General features: G+C 41.9%; 1 protein-coding gene across 1 annotated transcript; it reads left to right on the top strand.

Moving 5' to 3' along the window:
- The first annotated feature begins 600 nt into the window (after window positions 1-600).
- Window positions 601-22,122, top strand: LOC118392193 (AP-1 complex subunit sigma-1A). The gene is made up of 5 exons (XM_035783910.2): window positions 601-802; window positions 11,991-12,169; window positions 15,726-15,834; window positions 19,224-19,361; window positions 19,814-22,122. The coding sequence occupies exons 1-5, from the start codon at window positions 800-802 to the stop codon at window positions 19,859-19,861; spliced, it is 477 nt and encodes a 158-aa protein (XP_035639803.1). The 5' UTR covers window positions 601-799; the 3' UTR covers window positions 19,862-22,122.
- The last annotated feature ends 572 nt before the right edge of the window (window positions 22,123-22,694 follow it).

Raw genomic sequence — 22,694 nt, forward strand, 5'->3', positions numbered from 1 at the left:
GAATAGTGACCTAGAAAAACAATAATTTAGTGGTTGGACTAGTTGGATCCAGAAATATAGGTTTTAATTCAGATAAATATACAATAAAATATGCCCCACTAGGTGACATAAGCTGTCTGTAACCTACCTGTTGTGGTTGCAGTCACTTTAGGCAACAGAGTAGGCTTAAATGTAATATTTCAAGCAATTATTTGTATAGCCTATGATAAAACTGGCATGCTAAATTGTGTAGAAATCTATAAAAATCTCTATCTTGCTGACTGAATGCACACTTTTTGGCCATCACCTCGTAAGAACCCAGTTTCCATGGAAACCACATCGACCGTCTTGTCATGGCAACAACATCCGAACATACTGTACTGATACGAGAGACACATGCCCCCCCATCCTCCAAGAATCTTAGAGCACCACGAATCAGATTTCAAATGTAATATAATCAACTCCTAAACTCAATCGAAACAGCGTTGTGGCTACATACATGTTTAGTTTTAGTTATGAAATTGTTTGAAATAGACCTAGTAGATCTAGCGAGTTCGCCTCGGTTGGCTTGGTTACGAAACTGACTTGACCGGTTGCCTCAAAATGCGCAATGCGCATGTTCACTGAGGAGGGGAACAGCTGACGTCTGTCACCGGAATCGCTCCTACTAGCTAGCTGGTTGAATGAGTTGCTCGCTCGAGCCGTAGTATTCTGAAACAGACATGGAATGTTGACGTTTGCTGTGTTTAAAACGAAAAGAAAAATCAAGTAATTCATATACGAAGATCCAAGTTAATATTTGCGTTGTGAGCCTGATACAATGGTAAGTAATTTCGCCATAAAGAGCTGAATAGCTCAAACCAGCCGGTTAGCTCATTACCTTAGCTGCAAGCAAGGTGTATGGTTTCAGGAAGCAGAGTGAAGCAAGCTGGTTGGCCACCTGTGTTGGCTAGCAAGGTACAGTGGCTAATGCTAACAGCTACAGTTACAGTAGCCAACTTGTTTGCTAGTGGACAGGCCGCACATTAGAGTTTTGCCTAGTCTAAATTCTATCTTCGCTAGGAAGATGTATGTTGAGCTCACTGGCTAACAAGTTATCTTCGAAGGTAACCTTGCATAACTAAGCGTTTTGACACTTGTTTAGCTAGCCAGATGTCGTGATTAGCCAAATAGCTGGCTTGCTACCTGGTTTTGTTTGCTTTCAACGAAATGTACACTTGAACTAGGTAGTTTGACATGTTCCTCCGGTTACTGTCATTGTTAGTGTGTGTACATAGTTTGTGTTAACAGCTGTAAAGTTGGCTGTTGACTGCCTACACGTTGCAGATACTCTGTGACCCTCAACACTGACCCTACACTAGCTACATTGATATAATGATCGATGTGTATTGATAAAATGGTGTTAAACTATTCAGACACCCCTTTCTCTTTTGCTGATCTGGTTGTCAGTTAGGCTGCCTCTTGTATTGCTGCCTGTTTACTGCACCTTTACTGTGGACAAAATTATAAACTGTTGACTATTAGACAATTGCCACCTTTGTCAACTTGAAGGGTGTCCAATCAAAACGCATATTTTGACCAATGGGTAAAATAATATTTTAACTGTGTGGATAATCCTTTAAGAAAGCCATTGGTCCAAAACTCATGTCTCGATCACAATATGTTAAAAAGCTATTGATTGGAGTTTTTGCTGTCCTACAAGGGTCATAATTAGGGTGACTAAATCAATGGAGTCCAGAGGGGGGAAAAAAGTGTTCAAATATCAGGAAAATTGCATCGAGTCAGCTGGGCTGGATTCTGGGCAAGAATTAAGGCTACTGGTTACCCGACAGGCTAACTTTACCATTGAACTCATCTTTCTTCTCGAATCTGCAGTTAAGATGGATATCAATTTTGATATTATTATATTATTATTATATATTATACGACATGCAGTTTTTAAATATTTTAGCATATGATTTTCATTTTAATACGAAATTCCTCTTTTTCAAGATTTCTCACAAAAACAAGCGTATCTCTTGTGAAATGTCCACGAAGCACTGAGCGTATACCAAGCTTTTTATTTTCTTAGCCTATTACATTTAATTCCGTTTGTCATGCAAATGTTGTTGTTTTTTTTACCCGCAGTAACAACTTGGAAGACCACAAAATGTAAAATCCTCAGTTGTTACAAGAAACCTGACCGCTATGTCAACAGAGTTTGATGTATTAAGTTACGAAATCCAACATTTTGCAGATAGTGTTAATGATATGTTAGAGAAAGACCTCACTGAACAATTCAGAACACAAATCTTCATATTTATCTTGGTAAAATGTATTTTAGAACATAAGGATCTGAAATGTCATCACCAAATCACTTTTCACTCTGGACAATGTTTGGACACCCTGCAACTTGGTAAATACTACCTACACTCTCTTCCTTCACCACTACTCTCCAATATAGGGTATTGCTGTCCTCACCAGTGTCCTTCTACAGAACATAAAACCCCTTCCATGTCTTCTCCTCTCTGTCAGATTAACACTAGAGAGAAAGCACTGAGCGGGTGCGACTGTAAGTAAAGTGGAACTAGCAAAGCAGTTGACTGTAAATTGATTGGTGTCAGTAGAGTTTGTACGGTCTGTCCAGTTCTGTGTTTTTAACCTAAAATAATGTGTAGCTCATCTTTGCATCTATGTTTCGTGGTCACCAACCAACTAACTAGCCTGGAGTGACAATCTGTTTCGTACTATCATGTCAACTTCTTGTTGGCATGATTACACAAATCAACTCTCACTTGCTGTCAGTCATATTTGATTACTATACTAATATTTGTGGTTGGCTGGCCATTGCTTCTTGAAGAGGAATGGTTTGTACCAATATTTGTGTTTTAGATATAATGCACATAGTCCTGTATACTGTGTTGGCTAAGTTGAATAGTGTTAGCCTGGTCTCAGATCTGTTTGTGCAGTGTGACAATGACCATAGGAGTTGGCAAGACGGCACAAACAGAGCTTGGCCCAGGCTAGAATATGGTGGGTCCTTTGACCATAGGAGTGAGGCAAGACTGCACAAACGGATCTGGGCACAGGCTAGAATATGGTTGGTCTTTTGACTGCTTTATAACTAAGTAGGACTGCTGCTGCTAAATCACATCACATTGTAGGATCTGACACAGATAAGCTTAAGCATAATCTCCCAAAAGGAAGCTAGTCTATTCTTATGCACATCATGGCCTTCTTTACTTCACACTCCCTTGTCACATGTCCCCCTCTCCTCTCCTCTCTTCTCTCAATTCCAGTTCAAATGGGCTTTATTGGCATGGGAAACACATGTTTACATTGCCAATTCAGGTGAAATAGATAATAAAACATGGACAGTAAACATTACACTTACAAAAGTTCCAAAATAATAAAGACATTTAAAATGTCATTATGTATATATACAGTGTTGTAATGATGTGCAAATAAACATAAATCTAGGTTGTATTTACAGTGGTGTTTTTTCTTCCTTGTTTGCCCTTTTCTTATGGCAACAGGTCACAAATCTTGCTGCTGTGATTGCACACTAGTATTTCACCAAGTAGATATGTGACTTTATCAAAATTTGATCTGTTTTCAAAGTCTTTGTGGGTCTGTGTAATCTGAGGGAAATGTGTCTAATATGGTCATACATTTGACAGGAGGTTAGGAAGTGCAGCTCAGTTTCCACCTCATTTTGTGTTCAGTGTGCGCATAGCCTATCTTCTCTTGAGAGCCAGGTCTGCCCTCGGCAGCCTTTCTCAATGGCAAGGCTATGCTCACTGAGTCTGTACATAGTTGAAGATGTCCTTCATTTTGTATCAGTCACAATTAGGTTTGCATAGGGTCGGAAACTTACCGGTAAATTTATGGTAATTTTCCATGGGAAGTTAAGCCTGGATATTTTGGGAATTTTGCTTAAATTCATTAAAAAAAGTTAGCTTATAACAGTGAACCTTTTTTTGTGGGATACACAAGGCATTTCTAGGTCTTGTGGCATATTTTGGTTAAACTATCCCCAATTCAATGGAATTGCAGCCCTTTGCATGCACAGTGCATTCTTCCATCACATGTACAGCTGATTCTCAAGCTCTTGCACACTAATGAGATGCTATTGAGCCCACGCTACTACACTGTCTGAGCTAAGAACTACATGCTTTCTGGTAAGTTTTGATTACAATACTGGGTGGGGTGAATATATTTGATGACTTACATGATTTTTTGTTAACTAGTAAATGGTAGCCTACAGCAAAGTGTGTTTTAAATCATTTCTAACTTGTTAACAATTTCTGCTAGTTAGTTTTTGCTACCATATGGGGTTTAGCTTGCTTGAGCCTGCCAACTTTGGAGTGTTAATTCACCTGTTCCCATACATGTTTCATTTTAAAACATTTATCTTGCAAATGAGTTGTTTAATCTAACTGCTTAACTATTTGTCTGTACATGGAATTGTATACTTTTTTAAACTACTTTCTTTTCTAATCCTTTTCAGGAAAATTCCACAGGCACTAGCTGATGAGTGGAGACATTTCACTGCACCTAATCTATAAGGAAAAGCTGTGTACATTTGCAAATACTGTGCCAAATCATATGTGAAAAGTGCAGCAAAGATGCAGAATCATCTGGCCAAGTGCATAAAGTTCCCTCAGTGCTCACAACAAGCAACCTCTGACAAAAGCCGCTGTACTTCTATTTGAGGGGAAAACTAGGAATCTGACACCTTATCGATAGCAATAGCTCATGGTCCTCCTGGAATCAGAAGTTTTTTTTTTTTCACTCAAGGAAGGAATGTAGTCAGAGAAATGCGGATGAATGTCTTGCTTGAGCTGTGTATGCAACTGGTTCACCTATGATGCTCACAGGCAATGTGTATTGGAAGAGATTTCTGGATGTTCTTCGGAAAGCATACACCCCTCCAACTAGACAAGCTTTATCTACTAATTTGCTGGATGCAGAGTTCAACAGAGTTCAAGTGAAGGTCAAGCAATTCATAGAGAAAGCAGATTGTATTTCAATCATCTCTGATGGGTGGTGGAATGTTCGTGGGCAAGGAATAATTAACTACATCTCCAGCCCTCAACCAGTATTCTACAAGAGCACAGGACACACTGGTCTCTACATTGCAGATGAGCTGAAGGCAGTCATCAATGGCCTTGGACCACAGAAGGTATTTGCACTGGTGACAGACAATGCTGTGAACATAAAGGCTGCTTGGTCTAAAGTGGAGGAGTCCTACCCTCACAGCACACCCTTTGGCTGTGCTGCTCATGCATTTAATCTGCTCTTCAAGGACATCATGGCATTGAAAACAATCAATACACTCTACAAGAGAGCCAAGGAAATGATTAGGTATGTGAAGGGTCATCAAGTTATAGCAGCAATCTACCTCACCAAGCAAAAAATAAGATCACCACATTGAAGCTGCCCAGCAACACCTGTTGGGGTGGTGTTGTTATCATGTTTGTCAGTCCCCTGGAGGGGAAGGAGCCTCTCCAAGAAATTGCCTTATCACAGTCTGCCGATATGGACATCCCCTCAAGGGGATCCTCCTGAATGATGTATTTTGGGAGACTGCTATGCAGCCTGAAACTCCTGAAACCTGTAGCAGTAGTCATTGCATGGATCGAGGGAGACAATGCCATCCTATCTGATGTTCAGACTCTGCTTGCAGAGATGTTGCTCCAAGCAGAGGAAACTGCAGTTCTGAGTATGCTGGCAAGAGCATCCTGTCTGGTGCAGAGATCAAAATGGCCTATGGTGTCATCACTACTGTATCTGGATGAAGGCAAGGTTCTTGACAGTTTGGCTTTGGGGTGGAGATGCAATATGGCAGTCGTGCCAACATATCTCATCAGCCACCCGATGGAAGGAACTTTGTGGATCTGAGGCTCTCTCCATTGTTGCCTCCATCATCCTCCAAATCCCCCCAACACCAGCCGCCTCAGAGCGCAACTGGTTCTTGTTTGGGAACACACACACCAAAGCTCGTAACAGACTGACCAATACAAGGGTTGAAACATTGGTCGTCATCCGGGCAAATTTGAGGCTTTTTGAGCCTGACAATGAGCCATCCTCAACAAGGTTGGAAAGTGACAGTGAAGATGAGGCCTCAGAGTCAATGTTCAAGAGGTGGACATTTGAGGAGGTCCAGGGAGAAGACATGGAAGCCTGAGAGGAAGAAAGTCTAGAAAGTAAAGCTTTGGTTATCATTGTACAGATGTATGTTGAAAATGGTTTTGGGAGATGCAATGGATCATTCAATATTCCCTTTTGTTGTTCAGTGAAATTTATGATAAGGTAAAAGGTTTAAGTTTCTGTCTCCATATGATATGGTAAATATATCCAATGTAAAAAAACATCTACATTTAAATGGCATTAATATTAATTTGCATATATTCCCATTAATTCCCACGGAAAGTTTCCACCTCTGGATATTCCCCAAAATGTGCAACCCTAGTCACAGTGGTCAGGTATTCTGCCACTGTGTACTCTGTTTAGGGCCAAATAGCGTTCTAGTTTGGTCTGTTTTTTTTGTCAATTCTTTCCAATGTGTCAAGGAATTATCATTTAGTTTTTTTCATGATTTGGCTGTCTAATTGTGTTGCTGTCCTGGGTCTGTTTGTGTTTGTGAAGCGCTCTAGGACCAGCTTGCTTAGGGGGCTCTTCTCCAGGTTAATTTCTCTGTAGGTGGTTTTGTTATGGAATGTTTGGGAATCACTTCCTTTTAGGTGGTTGTAAAATTTGACGTCTCTTTTCTGGATTTTGATAATTAGCGGGTTTCGGCCTAATTCTGCTCTGCATGCATTATTTGGTGTTTTACATTGCACACTGAGGATATTTTTGCAGAGTCTCAAATTGTTTATTGTCCCAATTTGTGAATTCTTGGTTGATGAGTGGACCTCAAACATAAAGGGCAAAGGGTTCTATAACTGATTCAAGTATTTTTACCCAGATCCTGATTGGTATGTTGAATTTTATGTTCCTTTTGATGGCATAGAAGGCCCTTCTTGCCTTGTCTCAGATCGTTCACAGCTTTGTGGAAGTTACCTGTGGAGCTGATGTTTAGGCCAAGGTATGTATAGCTTTTTGAGTGCTCTAGGTCAACGATGTCAAGATGGAATATGTATTCGTTGTCCTGGCAACTGGACCTTTTTTGGAACACAGTTATTTTTATCTTACAGAGATTTACTGTCAGAGCCCAGGTCTGACAGAATCCCTGCAGAAGATCTAGGTGTTTCTGTAGGCCCTCCTTGGTTAGGGACAGAATAACCAGATAATCAGTAGATATTTGACTTCAGATTCTAGTAGGGTGAGGCCAGGTGCTGCAGACTGTTCTAGTGCCCTTGCCAATTCGTTGATATACACTGCTCAAAAAAATAAAGGGAACACTTAAACAACACAATGTAACTCCAAGTACAATCACACTTCTGTGAAATCAAACTGTCCACTGAGGAAGCAAAACTGATTGACAATAAATGTCACATGCTGTTGTGCAAATGGAATAGACAACAGGTGGAAATTATAGGCAATTAGCATGACACCCCCAATAAAGGAGTGATTCTGCAGGCGGTGACCACAGACCACTTTTCAGTTCCTATGCTTCCTGGCTGATGTTTTTGTCACTTTTGAATGCTGGCAGTGCTTTCACTCTAGTGGTAGCACAAGACGGAGTCTACAACCCACACAAGTGGCTCAGGTAGTGCCGCTCATCCAGGATGGAACACCAATGCGAGCTGTGGCAAGAAGGTTTGCTGTGTCTGTCAGCGTAGTGTCCAGAGCATGGAGGCGCTACCAGGGGACAGGCCAGTACATCAGGAGACGTGGAGGAGGCCGTAGGAGGGCAACAACCCAGCAGCACGACCGCTACCTCCGCCTTTGTGCAAGGAGGAGCAGGAGGAGCACTGCCCAGAGCCCTGCAAAATGACCTCCAGCAGGCCACAAATGTGCATGTGTCTGCTCAAACGGTCAGAAAGAGACTCCATGAGGGTGGTATGAGGGCCCGACGTCCTCAGGTGGGGGTTGTGCTTACAGCCCAACACCGTACAGGACGTTTGGCATTTGCCAGAGAACACCAAGATTGGCAAATTCGCCACTGGCGGCCTGTGCTCTTCACAGATGTAAGCAGGTTCACACTGAGCACATGTGACAGACGTGACAGAGTCTGGAGACGCCGTGGAGAACGTTCTGCTGCCTGCAACATCCTCCAGCATGACCGGTTTGGCGGTGGGTCAGTCATGGTGTGGGGTGGCATTTCTTTGGGGGGCCGCACAGCGTGCTCGCCAGAGGTAGCCTGACTGCCATTAGGTACCGAGATGAGATCCTCATACCCCTTGTGAGAACATATGCTGGTGCGGTTGGCCCTGGGTTCCTCCTAATGCAAGACAATGCTAGACCTCATGTGGCTGGCGTGTGTCAGCAGTTCCTGCAAGAGGAAGGCATTGATGCTATGGACTGGCCCGCCCGTTCCCCAGACCTCAATCCAATTGAGCACATCTGGGACATCATGTCTCGCTCCATGCACCACAGACTGTCCAGGAGTTGGCGGATGATTTAGTCCAGGTCTGGGAGGAGATCCCTCAGGAGACCCACCACCTCATCAGGAGTATGCCCAGGCGTTGTAAGGAGGTCATACAGGCACGTGGAGGCCACACACACTACTGAGCCTCATTTTAACTTGTTTTAAGGACATTACATCAAAGTTGGATTAGCCTGTAGTGTGGTTTTCCACTTTAATTTTGAGTGTGACTCCAAATACAGACCTCCATGGGTTGATAAATTTGATTTCCATTGATAATTTTTGTGTGATTTTATGTGAAAGTATTTAATAAGAATATTTAATTCATTCAGATCTAGGATGTGTTATTTTAGTGTTCCCTTTATTATTTTGAGCAGTGTATATGTTGAAGAGGGTGGGGCTTAACCTCTCTGGGATCGTTCGGGACGCTAGCGTTCCACCTCGCCGACAGCCAGTGAAAGTGCAGGGCGCCAAATTCAAAACAACAAATCTCATAATTCAATTTCCTCAACCATACAAGTATTTTACACCATTTTAAAGATACACTTTTCGTTAATCCAACCACAGTGTCCGATTTCAAAAAGGCTTTTCGGTGAAAGCAGAACATATCATTATGTTAGGTCAGCAACTAGTCACAGAAAGCATTCAGCCATTTTCCAACCAAAGAGAGGTGTCACAAAAAGCAGAAATATAGATAAAATTAATCACTAACCTTTGACCATGTTCATCAGATGACACTCCTAGGACTCAATGTTACACAATGCATGTATGTTTTGTTTGATCAAGTTCATATTTATATCCAAAAACCTCTGTTTAAATTGGCGCCATGTTCAGAAATGCCTCCAAAACATCCGGAGAAATTGCATAGAGCCACATCAAAAAACAGAAATACTCATCATAAACTTTGATGAAAAATGCATGTTTTACACAGAATTAAAGATATACTTGTTCTTAATGCAACCACTGTCAGATTTCAAAAAAGCTTTACGGCAAAAGCACAATATTCAATCATCTGAGAACAGCGTTCAGCCACAAAAGCAAGCCACACAGTTACCGCCAAATCGTGGAGTCCACAAAAGTCATAAATAGCATTATTAATCTTCACTTACCTTTGCTGATCTTCATCGGAATGCACTACCAGGACTCCCACTTCCACAAGAAATGTTTGTTTTGTTCGATTACGTCCATATTTGTCGAAATACCTCCATTTTGTTTGCGTTTAGTTCACTATTCCAAAGACACAATGCGCGAGTGCAAAATATAGACTAAAAGTCAAGAGTTCCATTACAGTTTTTAGAAACATGTCAAACGATGTTTACAGTCAATCCTTAGGGTATTTTTATAATAAATCTTAAACAATATTCCAACCGGACAATAGCGTATTCATTACAGAGGAAAAAGAAGGAACGGCGTGACTGCGCATTCACCTTATGGATGTCATAAGGTGAATGCACCAATTTGTAAGTCGCTCTGGATAAGAGCGTTTGCTAAATGACTTAAATGTAAATGTAATGTAAACAACTGATTGGCCACAACCTAATCCACTTGTTGAAACAGCTCTTATTCGACCTCCTTCTACAATAGAAGCCTCAAACAACTTTCTAAAGACTGTTGACATCTGCTGGAAGCCTTGGGAAGTGCAATCTGGCCCCATAGACACAGCATATTGGATAGGCAATCACTTAAATGAAACTACAAACCTCAGATTTCCCACTTCCTGGTTGGATTTGTCTCAGGTGTTCTCCTGCCATATTAGTTCTGTTATACTCAGACATCATTCAAGCAGTTTTAGAAACTTCAGAGTGTTTTCTATCCAATACTACTAATAACATGCATATATTAGCATCTGAGACAGAGTAGCAGGCAGTTTACTCTGGGCACCTTATTCATCCAAGCTACTCAATACTGCCCCCCCCAGTCCCAAACAAGTTAAGGAGCTTTTTTTGTACTTATTCCATGCAGTGTTATTTTTTATATCCATGGGGTACTATATTGTAATGACCTGCACAGGGATAAGCAATGGGGCTTCAATGGCCTTTGCATTTGGGTAGGGAATCTCTCCTGCCATTGTCAGGCTCAAGAGTTTTCAGACCTCTCACTTCACACTTAAGTGCTAATTGAAGTTGCAGCCAGGTCAGTTCTGTCCTAGCAGCTTGGTAGCCTTATTTATTCAACTTTGTATAACAAAATTACCTAGAGATTCTTTTTTTTGTAGGTTCAGACTCAACATTACTCACTCAGTTTTGTGTTGGATTGTATTTTTAGGTTGCGCTGTGTTTCTTCTGCAGGTTTTGGGTTGTTTGTATTTTTCTTTCTTGATAGTCCTTGGTAGTAATAGACCATTCAGGTAGTTTTGTCCAAAATCAATGTTTTAGATATGGAATTTGGATTCAAGGTTTTGATGTTGAGGTTAGTATCCTGTATAAACTAGAATTTATACAGGTTTATCGGGCTTATCTACATTTATCCAACTCTAATTCTATATTTTTTTGCAGAAGAACCCAGGAGCCCATGAGCTCATTACCCTCTCTCGCCCTCTGAAGTGTTTTTGAGAACACACACACTGAATGCAAGTAGAATGATACTCCTTTCAAAAGGTGACTTTCACAGATGATTTTGTAGGATGGCACTAATGTTAGTAGTCTAGTTTAACATTAGAGTATGTGCTACATTTGTGGCCAGGCAGTCTCTAGGAGATTGACTCTCCACCACACCACGTGGTGCCAGGGAGTTAAAAAGCAGAGATTGGCGATTGTGTTCCAGGAAGGGTCTCGATAACTAGGACAAGTCTGTTGGGAGATGTAGTCTGTTACTGTACTTTTTCCACCATGTCAATATTAACACTGTTGCCATGTAGATCTAGACACACATGTAGGCCCTACTAAACCTGTGAAAGTATGGTCTGTCTGTCCTCCCCTCTCTCTCTCCCACTGACTCTCTTTCTCTCGCTCATAATCTTTCTCTCTCTTTATGCAGATCTGATGGTCTTTTTTTTTGTCTTTGTACATGGAGCAATATCTCTTTCCCCATCATACTTATCATCCCCCTTTTCCTGTTTTGTGACCCAGTCCAGGTTGCTAATATATGAGACTTGCTGCGCCGGCGCGAAAGCTTAACCCCGTGTGGCGTGTCCAGAATTAGGTCTTACTCTCTGTTAGCTTGTGTCTGCCTAATATGTGTAGGCCTACATATCATGACCTCTCTGCCCTGTCTGCTGTCCCACCTCCTCCTCTCTAGATGCGTTTCATGTTGCTGTTCAGTCGACAGGGGAAGCTGCGTCTCCAAAAGTCCTCCCGCTTTATGCGGAACTGTCTATTTCAGTCTCTTTGTTTTACCCTCTATGTTCTGTCTGTTGTACACACTAGTTCATCCTGAAGTTACCTGGTACTAACCTCCCCTGGTCTCCTTTCTGTATGCTATTGATCCTGTCTTTCTCCCCACCTGTTTCCTCCCCCTGTAAACTGACATTAACTCTCCCTGGTCTCCCTCTTTTTTCTAGATGCGTTTCATGTTGCTGTTCAGTCGGCAGGGGAAGCTGCGTCTCCAGAAGTGGTACACGGCCACGGCCGAGAGGGACAAGAAGAAGATGGTGAGGGAGCTCATGCAGGTGGTGCTGGCCCGCAAGCCCAAGATGTGCAGCTTCCTGGAGTGGAGGGACCTCAAGATTGTCTACAAGAGGTACTGGAATACACGCACACACCAGGGATTTTTCTGCCATTGAAATCCTTGAAAAGTGTTTTTTTTTTTCATGGTTGTGTGAGACAGCATGTAGCTGCTACACACTCTGTTCACACAAACACACACTTGAAAAAGTGCAACAAAGGGTACTGCGTGCTTTACATAAGTGTCTGGAATTGTAGTCACACACACATACTCTCTCTCCCACTGTCTCTCACTCACACAATAATTGAATGACTTCTTTTTTTTCAGATAGAACTTCAGTTGTGGCAGGTCGAATAAGATAAAGATGTATAGTAGACATATAAACGGCAACGTTCACACGTGACCGTACCAATGTTTACAAATGTTTAGGCCTATTCAAGATACACATAAAACTGTTATCATTTAAAAGCCATACTGATGCCGGTACAAAGCTGTTAGTGGCTCTCTTGGTTTTAAGAGGTCCTGAGTCTGTTCCCTAATGGCAGAACTGGCTCTTCAGTGGCGGTGTAAGATCCAAAATGATTTATTTGCCCCTTATGTTTGCGCTCTTTGTAAATGTCTCGGAGAGCCTTTTGCTTTCTCCATTCAATCTTACCACAGACCTGTACAACTCTCACAATGGTATTCAGACTTGCCCATGTGAGGGAGCCAAACCAGGCAACTACACTAAATGTTAAGATGCCCCCCCCCCCTTTCCCTCTACTGGTAATAATTGTTCTTCAAATGTGGCTCCAGGGGGGCATTAAAAGAGACAGACCTGTCACACACACACACACACACACACACACACACGACATTACTGTGTGTGTGTCCCGACCTGTCTCCTGGCATTATCACCCAGGCTGTCTCTGAGGGGTGTTTGGTATTGTTTCCCAAAACACAGATTTGACTTTCCATTCCAACTGATGCTCAGTGACTCACCATTTGAACACTCATTCCACCTCCCACATCTCATACAGAAGCCATCCACACACAGCACTCGGTGTAGAAGTTGCCCAGAGGATCCTACAGTAACCTACACCACAGAGAATCTGTGCAAGCTTATCATATGCTGCACTTCCACCTGTGACTGTGTGTCGCCAGTGTTCTTATGTTAATTACGCTCGGGCTGTATACCGGGGTATTTGGAAATAGCCACGGGATGGTTTTTAATACCTTTGAAACTATTTATTTAATTTTTTTTAAAAGTTTAAAGTAAATACCTGCAGTCAACTTGTGCAATACGTTAGGAGATAAAGGAGATCACGTTCTTCATTTCAATATGACACTTACTGGTAGTCCCCTGTAATGTTGTATTTGTTTACAAGCACACAACAACCAGAGAACGGAGCCTTGTGAGTCACTCACTACTGTGCAGCATGTGCCAGGTGATCTAGTTACGGTATGGAATTCACAATGAAATGTTTGCCAGCAAGATATATTTTGACTTAAGTTAACTGTCTAAAATCTGGTGAAGTCTCTGCAGTTGCACATTTGGTTTGCTAACTTAGTAGCTAGTTAACTACCTAGCTAAGTGGTTACCTTCTTCCCAAGTCCAGCTTCGCTTTGTAACAGCAGAGAATCCCTTCCTCGATAAAGATCCTTGGTGTCTAACATTTTGTTTTGTGAGTAGCATTTTTTTTTTTAAAGTTACTTTGTGATCTGGGATGTCCGTCCTGAAAATGGTTTAGGTCAGAGACTGTATAAAATGTTTGCAATGTTAGCATTCTCTATGGGATTTTACATGTACTTGTTAGCGTTGCTAACCTTCGTATTACAGAGGCGGTGGGGTTAGAAAATAGTACCCCTGGTGTTCTGTGTCGGTATTACAGAATATCCCCATATGGCACAAGGTCTGTATGACAATATGGATACCGCCCAAGCCTAGTGTTAATGTTTTGCTCTAGTGTAATTGTTTCCACCAGGAGTGTGACACTAAAGACTTGGGGTGTACCGAATCAACAACCTCTATCAAGTTGCTTTGTGAGAAGGTTTTAAAGTTCACAGTTAGCCATTCTTATGTAAATGCAAGCTGAAAAGTACCAGTGGCTTGGCCTTGGCCCCAAGTCAGAGCATGTTTGCAAAAAATGTGGCAAAGCAATTAACTGTCCTGAATGCAAATTATGTTTTTGTGCAAATCCAATACAACACCTTACTGAGTACCACTCTACATATTTTCAAGCATAGTGGTGGCTACATCATGTTATGGGTACTGTATGCTTGCAATCATTAAGGCCTGGAGGGTTTTGAGGATAAAAATAAACGGAATGGATCTAAGCACAGGCAAAATCCTAGTGTTGGTTCAGTCTGCTTTCCACTAGACACTGGGAGATGGACAATAATTAAACACTAAGCCAAATCTACACTTGCATTGCTTACCAAGAAAACATTTAATGTTTCCGATTGGCCGAGTTAGTGTTGACTCAAATCTGCTTGGCAAGATTTATTGCAAGACTTGAATAAGCCAAGACTTGAAAATGGTTGTCTAGCAATGATCAACAATCAATTGCACAGAGCTTATTTAATAGAATTGAATAGAATAGTGGGCAAATATTGTACAGTCCAGGTGTGCAAAGATCTTAGACTTACCCAGAAAGACTCACAGCAGTGAGCGCTGCAAAAAGGTGATTCTAACATGTATTGACTCAGGATTGTGAATACATATGTAAATTAGATATGGATTTTATGTTCAATACATTTGCTAAAATGTCTAAACAGGTTTTCAATTTGTCATTATGGGGTATTGAGTGTAGATGGGTGAGGAAAAACAATTTAATCCATTTTGAAATCAGGCTGTAACACAAGAAAATGTGCATTAAGTCCAGGGCTATGAATACTTTCTGAAGGCAATGTAGATGGAAATAGGAAGAACTGAGGTAAATCTGATGGAAACTCAACAGTGCTCTCTGTGGTGTAGTGCAGTACCTGTTTCTGGCCAGGTGAGTGAGCCAAAGAGCTGACTTCGCTAATGCTCTAATACAGTGTTTCCCAACTCTGGTCCTCAAGTACCCTCGACAGCATACATTTTTGTTGTAGCCCCAGACAAAAAACACCTGATTCAACTTGTCAAGGGCTTGATGACTAGGTGACAAGTAGAATCAGGTGTGCTTGTCCAGGGCCACAGTCGGGAAACAACACACACAACCTTACACACAACCCTACACATGGTATAGTGCACAACCCTTGAGTTTCCAAGCACACTGCATAGACTGGCATCATACACATCAGCATAACAAGCTTGTCTGTCAGTAGTTATTAGTTGTCTAAGGGCGCGTTCAGTAGGACACAACGTTTTGGAACATTCAGATAGAATGCCACGAAGAGGGCATGCTTCTTCTACAAAGCATATTTCTATCTACTTTTGGCTACAGAACATGGCCCTGGGTTACTGACTGGCAGGAGATCCATGGATTCCCCCTTTTTAGTTCTGAGCTGAACCTCAATGAAGAAGGTGTGGGTGTGTTGAACCTCAATAACCCAAAGACAGTGTGGGGGTTTTCTGGGTTCCTTCCTTCCATTCCGCCTCTGCATGCTGTTTGCACTAATAAGGTGTGTATGTATGTGTGTGTGTGTGTGTGTGTGCGCTCTATAGGTATGCCAGTCTGTATTTTTGCTGTGCGGTGGAGGAGCAGGACAACGAACTCATCACTCTAGAGGTCATCCACCGCTTCGTAGAGCTGCTGGATAAGTACTTTGGCAGCGTGAGTCTCTCGCGCTCTCTCTCTCATTCCGACTTCTCCAGCCAACTCTTTCATTATCTCTTCTTTAGCCAACTGCATACTCTCTCTCCAACTGCTTATTTCTCACCTCCACTCGTTGGCTTATCATATATTTTCCATTTCATCCTCCCTGCCTCTCTTCCATTTCATCCTCCCTGCCTCTCTTCTATTTTACTACCGGACAATCAAAGGATTTTCATGTAAGTCGATGACTCCCATCATATGCTGTTTATTCTCCCTCACGGTCCTTCTATTGAACTCTCCATAGTCTTCTCTCCCTCCCCCAGTATTGTCCACTAGTGCTGTCTGCCGGCTTTGTAGACCATTTTTAGACACATTTTCAGCCGGCTACTTTTCCCACTTAAATTAACTAGGCTAGTCTGCCGAGCATCTTCCAGCCATCTATTGATAGGACAGATAGGACAGGCTCCTGTGAGTCACAAAGTGAGCGATGACAGGTAATTGTGTGTGTGTGTGCTGTGGTTGCAGTCAAATGTATTTACACGGAGAAAGAGCGCATGAATTTGCACGTCCCATAATAATGTTGTAACCATGACTCAAAATCCACTTAGCCTATTTTCTTCTGTCACATACATTTTTTTTGCGTGCAGAGCCCGACATTAACCAATCGAGTCAATCACATGTATTTATAAAGCCATTTTTACATCAGCCGATGCCACCAAGTATTTATACAGAAACCCAGCCTAAAACCCCAAACAGCAAGCAATGCAGATGTAGAAGCACGGTGGCTAGGAAAAACTCCCTCGAAAGGCAGGAACCTAGGAAGAAACTTAGAGGAACCAGGCTCTGAAGGGTATCCAGTCCTCTTCAGGCTGTGCCGGGTGGAGATTATAACAGTACATGGCAATTAAGGACAGATCATTCGTTCAAGATGTTCAAACGTTCATTTTAATGAACAAAGATATAAACGCAACATGCAAAGTGTTGGTCTCATTTTTCATGAGCCGAAATAAAAGATCCCAATCCCAATGTATACGCACAAAAAGCTTATTTCTCTAATTTTGTTCACAAATTTGTTTATCCTTTTAGTTAATATTTCTCTAGGTTTGGCATATCAATAAGCTGATTAAACAGGATGATCATTACACAGGTGCACCTGGTGCTGGGGACAATAAAAGGCCACTCAAATGTAGTTCTGTTACACAACACAATGCCATAATTTCTCAAGTTGAGGGTGCGTGCAGTTGACATGCTGTCTGCAGGAATGTCTACCAAAGCTGTTGCCAGATAATTGAATGTTAATTTTTCTACCGTAAGCCACCTCCTTGTTTTAGAGCCATCCAAACGGCCTCACAACCGCAGACCACGTGTAACCACACCAGGATTGTCTGAGACCAGCCACCCGGGAAAACTGAGTATTTATGTCTGTAATAAAGCCCTTTTGTGGGGAAATACTCATTCTGATTGGCTGGACCTGGCTCCCCAGTGGGGGGCGCCTGTGCCCTCCCATGCGCACCCATGGCTGGGCCCCTGCCCAATCATGTGAAATCCGTAGATTAGGGCCGAATGAATTTATTTCAATTGACTAATTTCCTTACGTGAACTGTAACTCAGTAAAATCGTTGAAATTGTTGCATTTTATATTTTTGTTCAGTAGGGATGACCATCAGGGTCAAATAATAATCACAGTGGTTATAGATGGTGCAACAGGTCAGCACCTCAGGAGTAAATATCAGTTGGCTTTTCATAGCCGAGTGTTCATAGGTCGAGACAGCAGGTGCAGTAGAGCGGGGGAGAGAGCATCGAAACAGCAGGTCCAGGACTGGGGATAGCCAGGAGACATCAGGTCAGGTAGTCCTGAGGCATGGTCCTAGAGGTCAGGTAGTCCTGAGGCATGGTCCTAGAGGTCAGGTAGTCCTGAGGCATGGTCCTAGGGCTCAGGTAGTCCTGAGGCATGGTCCTAGGGCTCAGGTAGTCCTGAGGCATGGTCCTAGGGCTCAGGTAGTCCTGGGGCATGGTCCTAGGGCTCAGGTAGTCCTGAGGCATGGTCCTAGGGCTCAGGTCTTCTGAGAGGATGAGAAGATGGGAGAATTAGAGGGAGCATACTTAAGATCACACAGTACACCAGATAAGACTGGAGAATTACACCAGATAAGACTGGAGAATTACACCAGATATGACAGACTGGCCCTAGAGCCCCTCACATAGACTATTAAAGCATAGATACTGGAGACTGATGTCGGAGACACTGTGTCCCCGTTCGACGATACCTCCGGACTGGATATAACCCCACCCACTTTGCCAAAGCACAGCCCCCAGACCACCAGAGGGAAATGAACAGACTACCAACTTACTACCCTGAGACAAAGCGGTGTATGTCCCACGAAGATCTCCCCCCACCACATGAGCCCGAGGGGGCGCAAAACCAGACCGGAAGATCACGTTAGTGACTCGACCCACTCAAGTCAAGTAGAACTATCCAGCTCCACTCCACATTTAATTCTAAATGCCTAATTGCTTGCAAAATTATTTTTTTTTACAAAAGAAAAAACGTTTCTTTGCAGGACAAGGATTGTCCTGAATGTCTGAATTTCTTCACCTTGCTTTTCTGGTTGGCTGGCAATTTTCACCATCCAATTATTTCAGATCTACAGGAGTGTAGGTTTCACCATGGCACAGACCGTGGAGATATGTTGGCACATGAAATGATTAGAATATGGAAAATATTAGTCAATCATTGCATTTTATCCATGCTGGCTTTCGCAGGCTACCTGAGACAACCGATACCTGTCATACCTGTATTGTAGATAGCTGAGAAAATGACTCTTAAAAGGAAGCTGAAAGCCTGTGAATGTCAGCGGACTCTTACAGGGTTCTTTAAAGGCCCAATGCAGTCAAAATGTTGTTTTCCTATGTTTTCTATCATATTATACAACAGCTGATGAAACTAACACTGTAAAAGTGCAAATACAATTAGATCAGTGTCACTACCTGATTGGTGCAGGTTGAAAATACAATCTCGCGTTAGAATGTACCAGAAGCCGCCAAAATAGGGCTTGTTGGGCAAAAATGTCTTAACCCGGGAGAACCCCCCATCCCAGGGGAACTTGGCTGGCTCCTTTTTCTATATGGCTGGCTCCTCCATGTACTTGTGGAAAACACTGCTCTCCTCTCGCTCAAGCTTCTCTCCTTGTATATCCTCAACTATAAATGTGCTTATACTCTTCTATCGTGTAATTTGGTGTAGGCTCCCTGTATATACTGTACGTAGACTGTGTCAATTCCTCTGTCTATTTTGACTATTGCTGTTGGCACCATTTCACCAAGTCAAATTCCTGATATATGTAAATGTAATTGGCAAATAAAGGTGATTCTGATTGCTCCCTGTCTGTGTGTGTGTGCCCTGGCAGGTATGTGAGCTGGATATCATCTTTAACTTTGAGAAGGCCTACTTTATACTGGATGAGTTTCTGATGGGGGGGGAGATCCAAGACACGTCCAAGAAGAGTGTTCTCAAGGCCATCGAACAGGCCGACCTACTACAGGAGGTAGGATTCAGATTGAAAAAACGTTAATGTCCTCAGTGAGGCAATTCATCTAGCAGTAAACATAATACATACAGACAAAAATCACATTTAAAAACAAATGGCAAAGGATAAGTACTGAATAGGTGGTTTAAAGTTTATTTTTTTTTAAATGTCAAAATTAGGCTGCATGTAAATGATAGGAGTGATCTCTTTAATTAAAAAGGAAAAACTCCAGCACACCAGTCTGGCGACCTCCATCGGGTGTCTCTATCTCACTATGGGCCCTATTCAGGCTTGAGATAAATGTATTTAACACGGACTTAAGTAAAACCATTTTTTAACTTAAGTCCATGTTGAGTCTGTTATATAAAAGTCTGAATCAGGCCTTATGACTTAATACCTAACCATTATTAATGTAGTTTTATTTGTCACCATGTAGTCTGAGCCATCTGTTCCCCGTCTCCCCCTTACAGGAGGACGAGTCTCCGAGAAGTGTTCTAGAGGAGATGGGCCTGGCGTAGTGACAGCAGGGTACTCTGATCGCAGCACTTTTTAATCAGGCAACAGACAGGCGAAGAGACGGAGGACTTTGGGTTCCATGTGCAAAAGGGTGGAGGAAAGGGGGTTTGATGTGGAGAGGGTTTTGGGGGAGGCTGGGAAGGGGGTAAGGGCTGGGGTGGAATCTGTTATCTAAGGTGTGTCTCAAGTGGCACCCTATTCCCTACATAGTACTCTAGGGCACTGGCCAAAAGAAGTGCACCTTTTTTTAAGTAACAATAGGGTGTCAATTGAAATTCACACGTTGACGTTCGGGTACTGAATTCCAGACATTGCTGACATTGTTGTGTATTATGATGATGATGATGATGATCCACACCCTATTTATATTAGCTCTGTGAAAATGGTGCCACTTTTGGCTGAAGGATTTAGCTACTACTACTGTTGTATGACCCAGACTTAGGATCAAATACTATCTGAAATTGTTCAAGTACTTCTAGCGTTTTGCTTTAGCCTGCACGGAGGCCATTCTGTTGGTTTTGTTCTGCCAGGACGCTCAAGCAAGCTCAGTTTGAAGTATTTGAAATAGTATTTGGTCCCCGCTCTGATTTGACCTTGGAACTTTCCCTCGAGAGGCAGGTCAGAATGCATCTTAATGCTTTTTATTTTTTTTAGCAAGTGATGAAATAAAACAAACATTTTCCCCAACAGATTACGTTTTATCAGATTACAATGTGTCCCAAATTGCACCCTATTCCCTATATAGTGCACTACTTTTGACCAGGACCCATAGTGCGTTAACTTTCACCAGAGCCTTATGTAGGGAATAGGGTGCAATTTGAAGGGGACAGGGATTTGCTTTTAAATTAATGGTCGTCCAATATTTTGTATATGTACCACACGTTATGAGAATAATATAATACGTTTGCTGTTTTTAAGGGACCACATTGATTGTCTGCATTGGTGAGTTCTGTTGAACCCGTAGGATATGTTGTAGGGGTATAAACAAAGAACACATTCTTGCCCTTCCCATTTATGTCAATCTGAAGAATTATTCTTCCCAAGTTCTGGTTCCATCCAGAATTCCATAGAATTTAGAATTCTATTTCTGTGTTCTATTCTGCAACTGTTTTTTTCTCTCTCTCTCTCTCTCTCTCTCTCGATTTCCTCCATCTCTCAACCCCCTCGCTCTCTCGGGAGTATCAAGCAAGTAACCTATGGGGAAGTTTGATGTGATCTTTTAGCCTGTGTGTGGCTGTGCTAGCATGAATGTGTTTTATGTGGAAAGGGCTCAATGTCATAGTATGCAATGTAGTGATGATGATTCAGATGAGACTAACCCAGGGCACAAAAAACATAGGCAGAGAGGGAGAGTGTTGTTTTTGAGCAGCAACGTACAACAAAAGGCAAACCAACTACTTTGACATACACGTGACTTTTTAAATAATGGACCTAGCTAACTACCATTCCTATAACATCACACACATTAAATGTAGTACATTTTACGCCGATCAAATACCCACTTTCCAAAGAGTAATAATGTTTGTGTCTGCAACAAGAGGGAATAGACCAATAGGAATAAAGTGCAACTAGAAGAGAGTTTGGCTTCAGACTGTAGACATGCCTTCTTATTACATGACTTTAGCTTTTTGATTTAAATAAGATACGTTCCAACATTTATACTAGTGTACTACTTGCTAGTGTGCATTCCCAATACATTGCTTCACTCCAATTAGTATCAATACATAGGCTACATTCCGATATCCACACTAGCGTACCACTTAGGACACCAGGTATTTAGTGCAGTTCTTTTGACCAGAGGCCCTAAATATGGAACAGGGTGCCGTTTGGGATGAAGCCTTTGGATGCATGCCCAATATATTGCTCCATTCAAAGTGGTATACTAGCATGGTCAATGGGACAGAACTATTGCTTCATTATTAGTAGTGCACTAGTGTGGATTATTGGAACTGCACCGAATAAGAAATGAGGAGATATTTTGATTCATGTTTTTTCAGGGACTCCAAGAGTTGTGTGTGTAGGGTTTTATTCATTTGGGATCCAGCATGAGGGGTGGGTGGCATGTGATAAATGACTATTGAACTGCGGTCCAGTCATGGCACCCTATTCCTTTTATAGTGTGCAATCTTTGCTTTGACCAGGGTTCTGGTCAAAAGTAGTGCACTATAAAGAGAGAAGGGTACCATTTGGGACGCAGACATATTATCAAAGGGAATTGTGTGAATGTAATTTTATAATGAAAATAAAATGCCATTAGAAAGGACTTGTGTACTTGTGCCTTCTGGTTTGCTTATTGTCATTTTTACCTTAGTTGAATGCACTGACAGTAACTTGGTCTGGATAAGAGTGTCTATTCTCTCTTGAAAATGTAAATGTAGCAAGTTATTGTTTTAAAGGGTATGTTTGTTGTGTTAACTATGAATGCCCATGCATGTTTTAACCTGTGAATTTCCATAGAAGGAACTGTCAGTCTATAGGCAAGTTTGGACACACCAACTCATTCCAGGGTTTTTCTTTATTTTTGCTATTTTCTACATTGTAGAATAATAGTGAACACATTAAAACTATGAAATAACACACATGGAATCATGTAGTAAGAAAAAAAGTGTTAAACAAATCAAAATATAATTTATATTTGAGATTCTTCAAAGTCCATATCAGAGGCCGGTAACTCTAATGAACTTATCCTCTGCAGCAGAGTCTTCCTTTCCTGTGGCGGTCCTCATGAGAGCCAGTTTCATCATAGCGCTTGATGGTTTTTGCGACTGCACTTGAAGAAACTTTTAAAGTTATTGACATTTTCCAGATTGACTAACCTTCATGTCTTAAGTAATG

The sequence above is a fragment of the Oncorhynchus keta genome, chromosome 13 (assembly GCF_023373465.1).
Source record: "Oncorhynchus keta strain PuntledgeMale-10-30-2019 chromosome 13, Oket_V2, whole genome shotgun sequence".
NCBI classification, from domain to species: Eukaryota; Metazoa; Chordata; class Actinopteri; order Salmoniformes; family Salmonidae; genus Oncorhynchus; species Oncorhynchus keta.

What these genes read in the sequence shown, in the direction of transcription:
- LOC118392193 (XM_035783910.2), top strand. An exon ending in TGGATAAGTACTTTGGCAGC is followed by an intron (nt 15,835 to 19,223) that starts GTGAGTCTCTCG and finishes GTGCCCTGGCAG; the next exon opens with GTATGTGAGCTGGATATCAT. An exon ending in AGGCCGACCTACTACAGGAG is followed by an intron (nt 19,362 to 19,813) that starts GTAGGATTCAGA and finishes TCCCCCTTACAG; the next exon opens with GAGGACGAGTCTCCGAGAAG.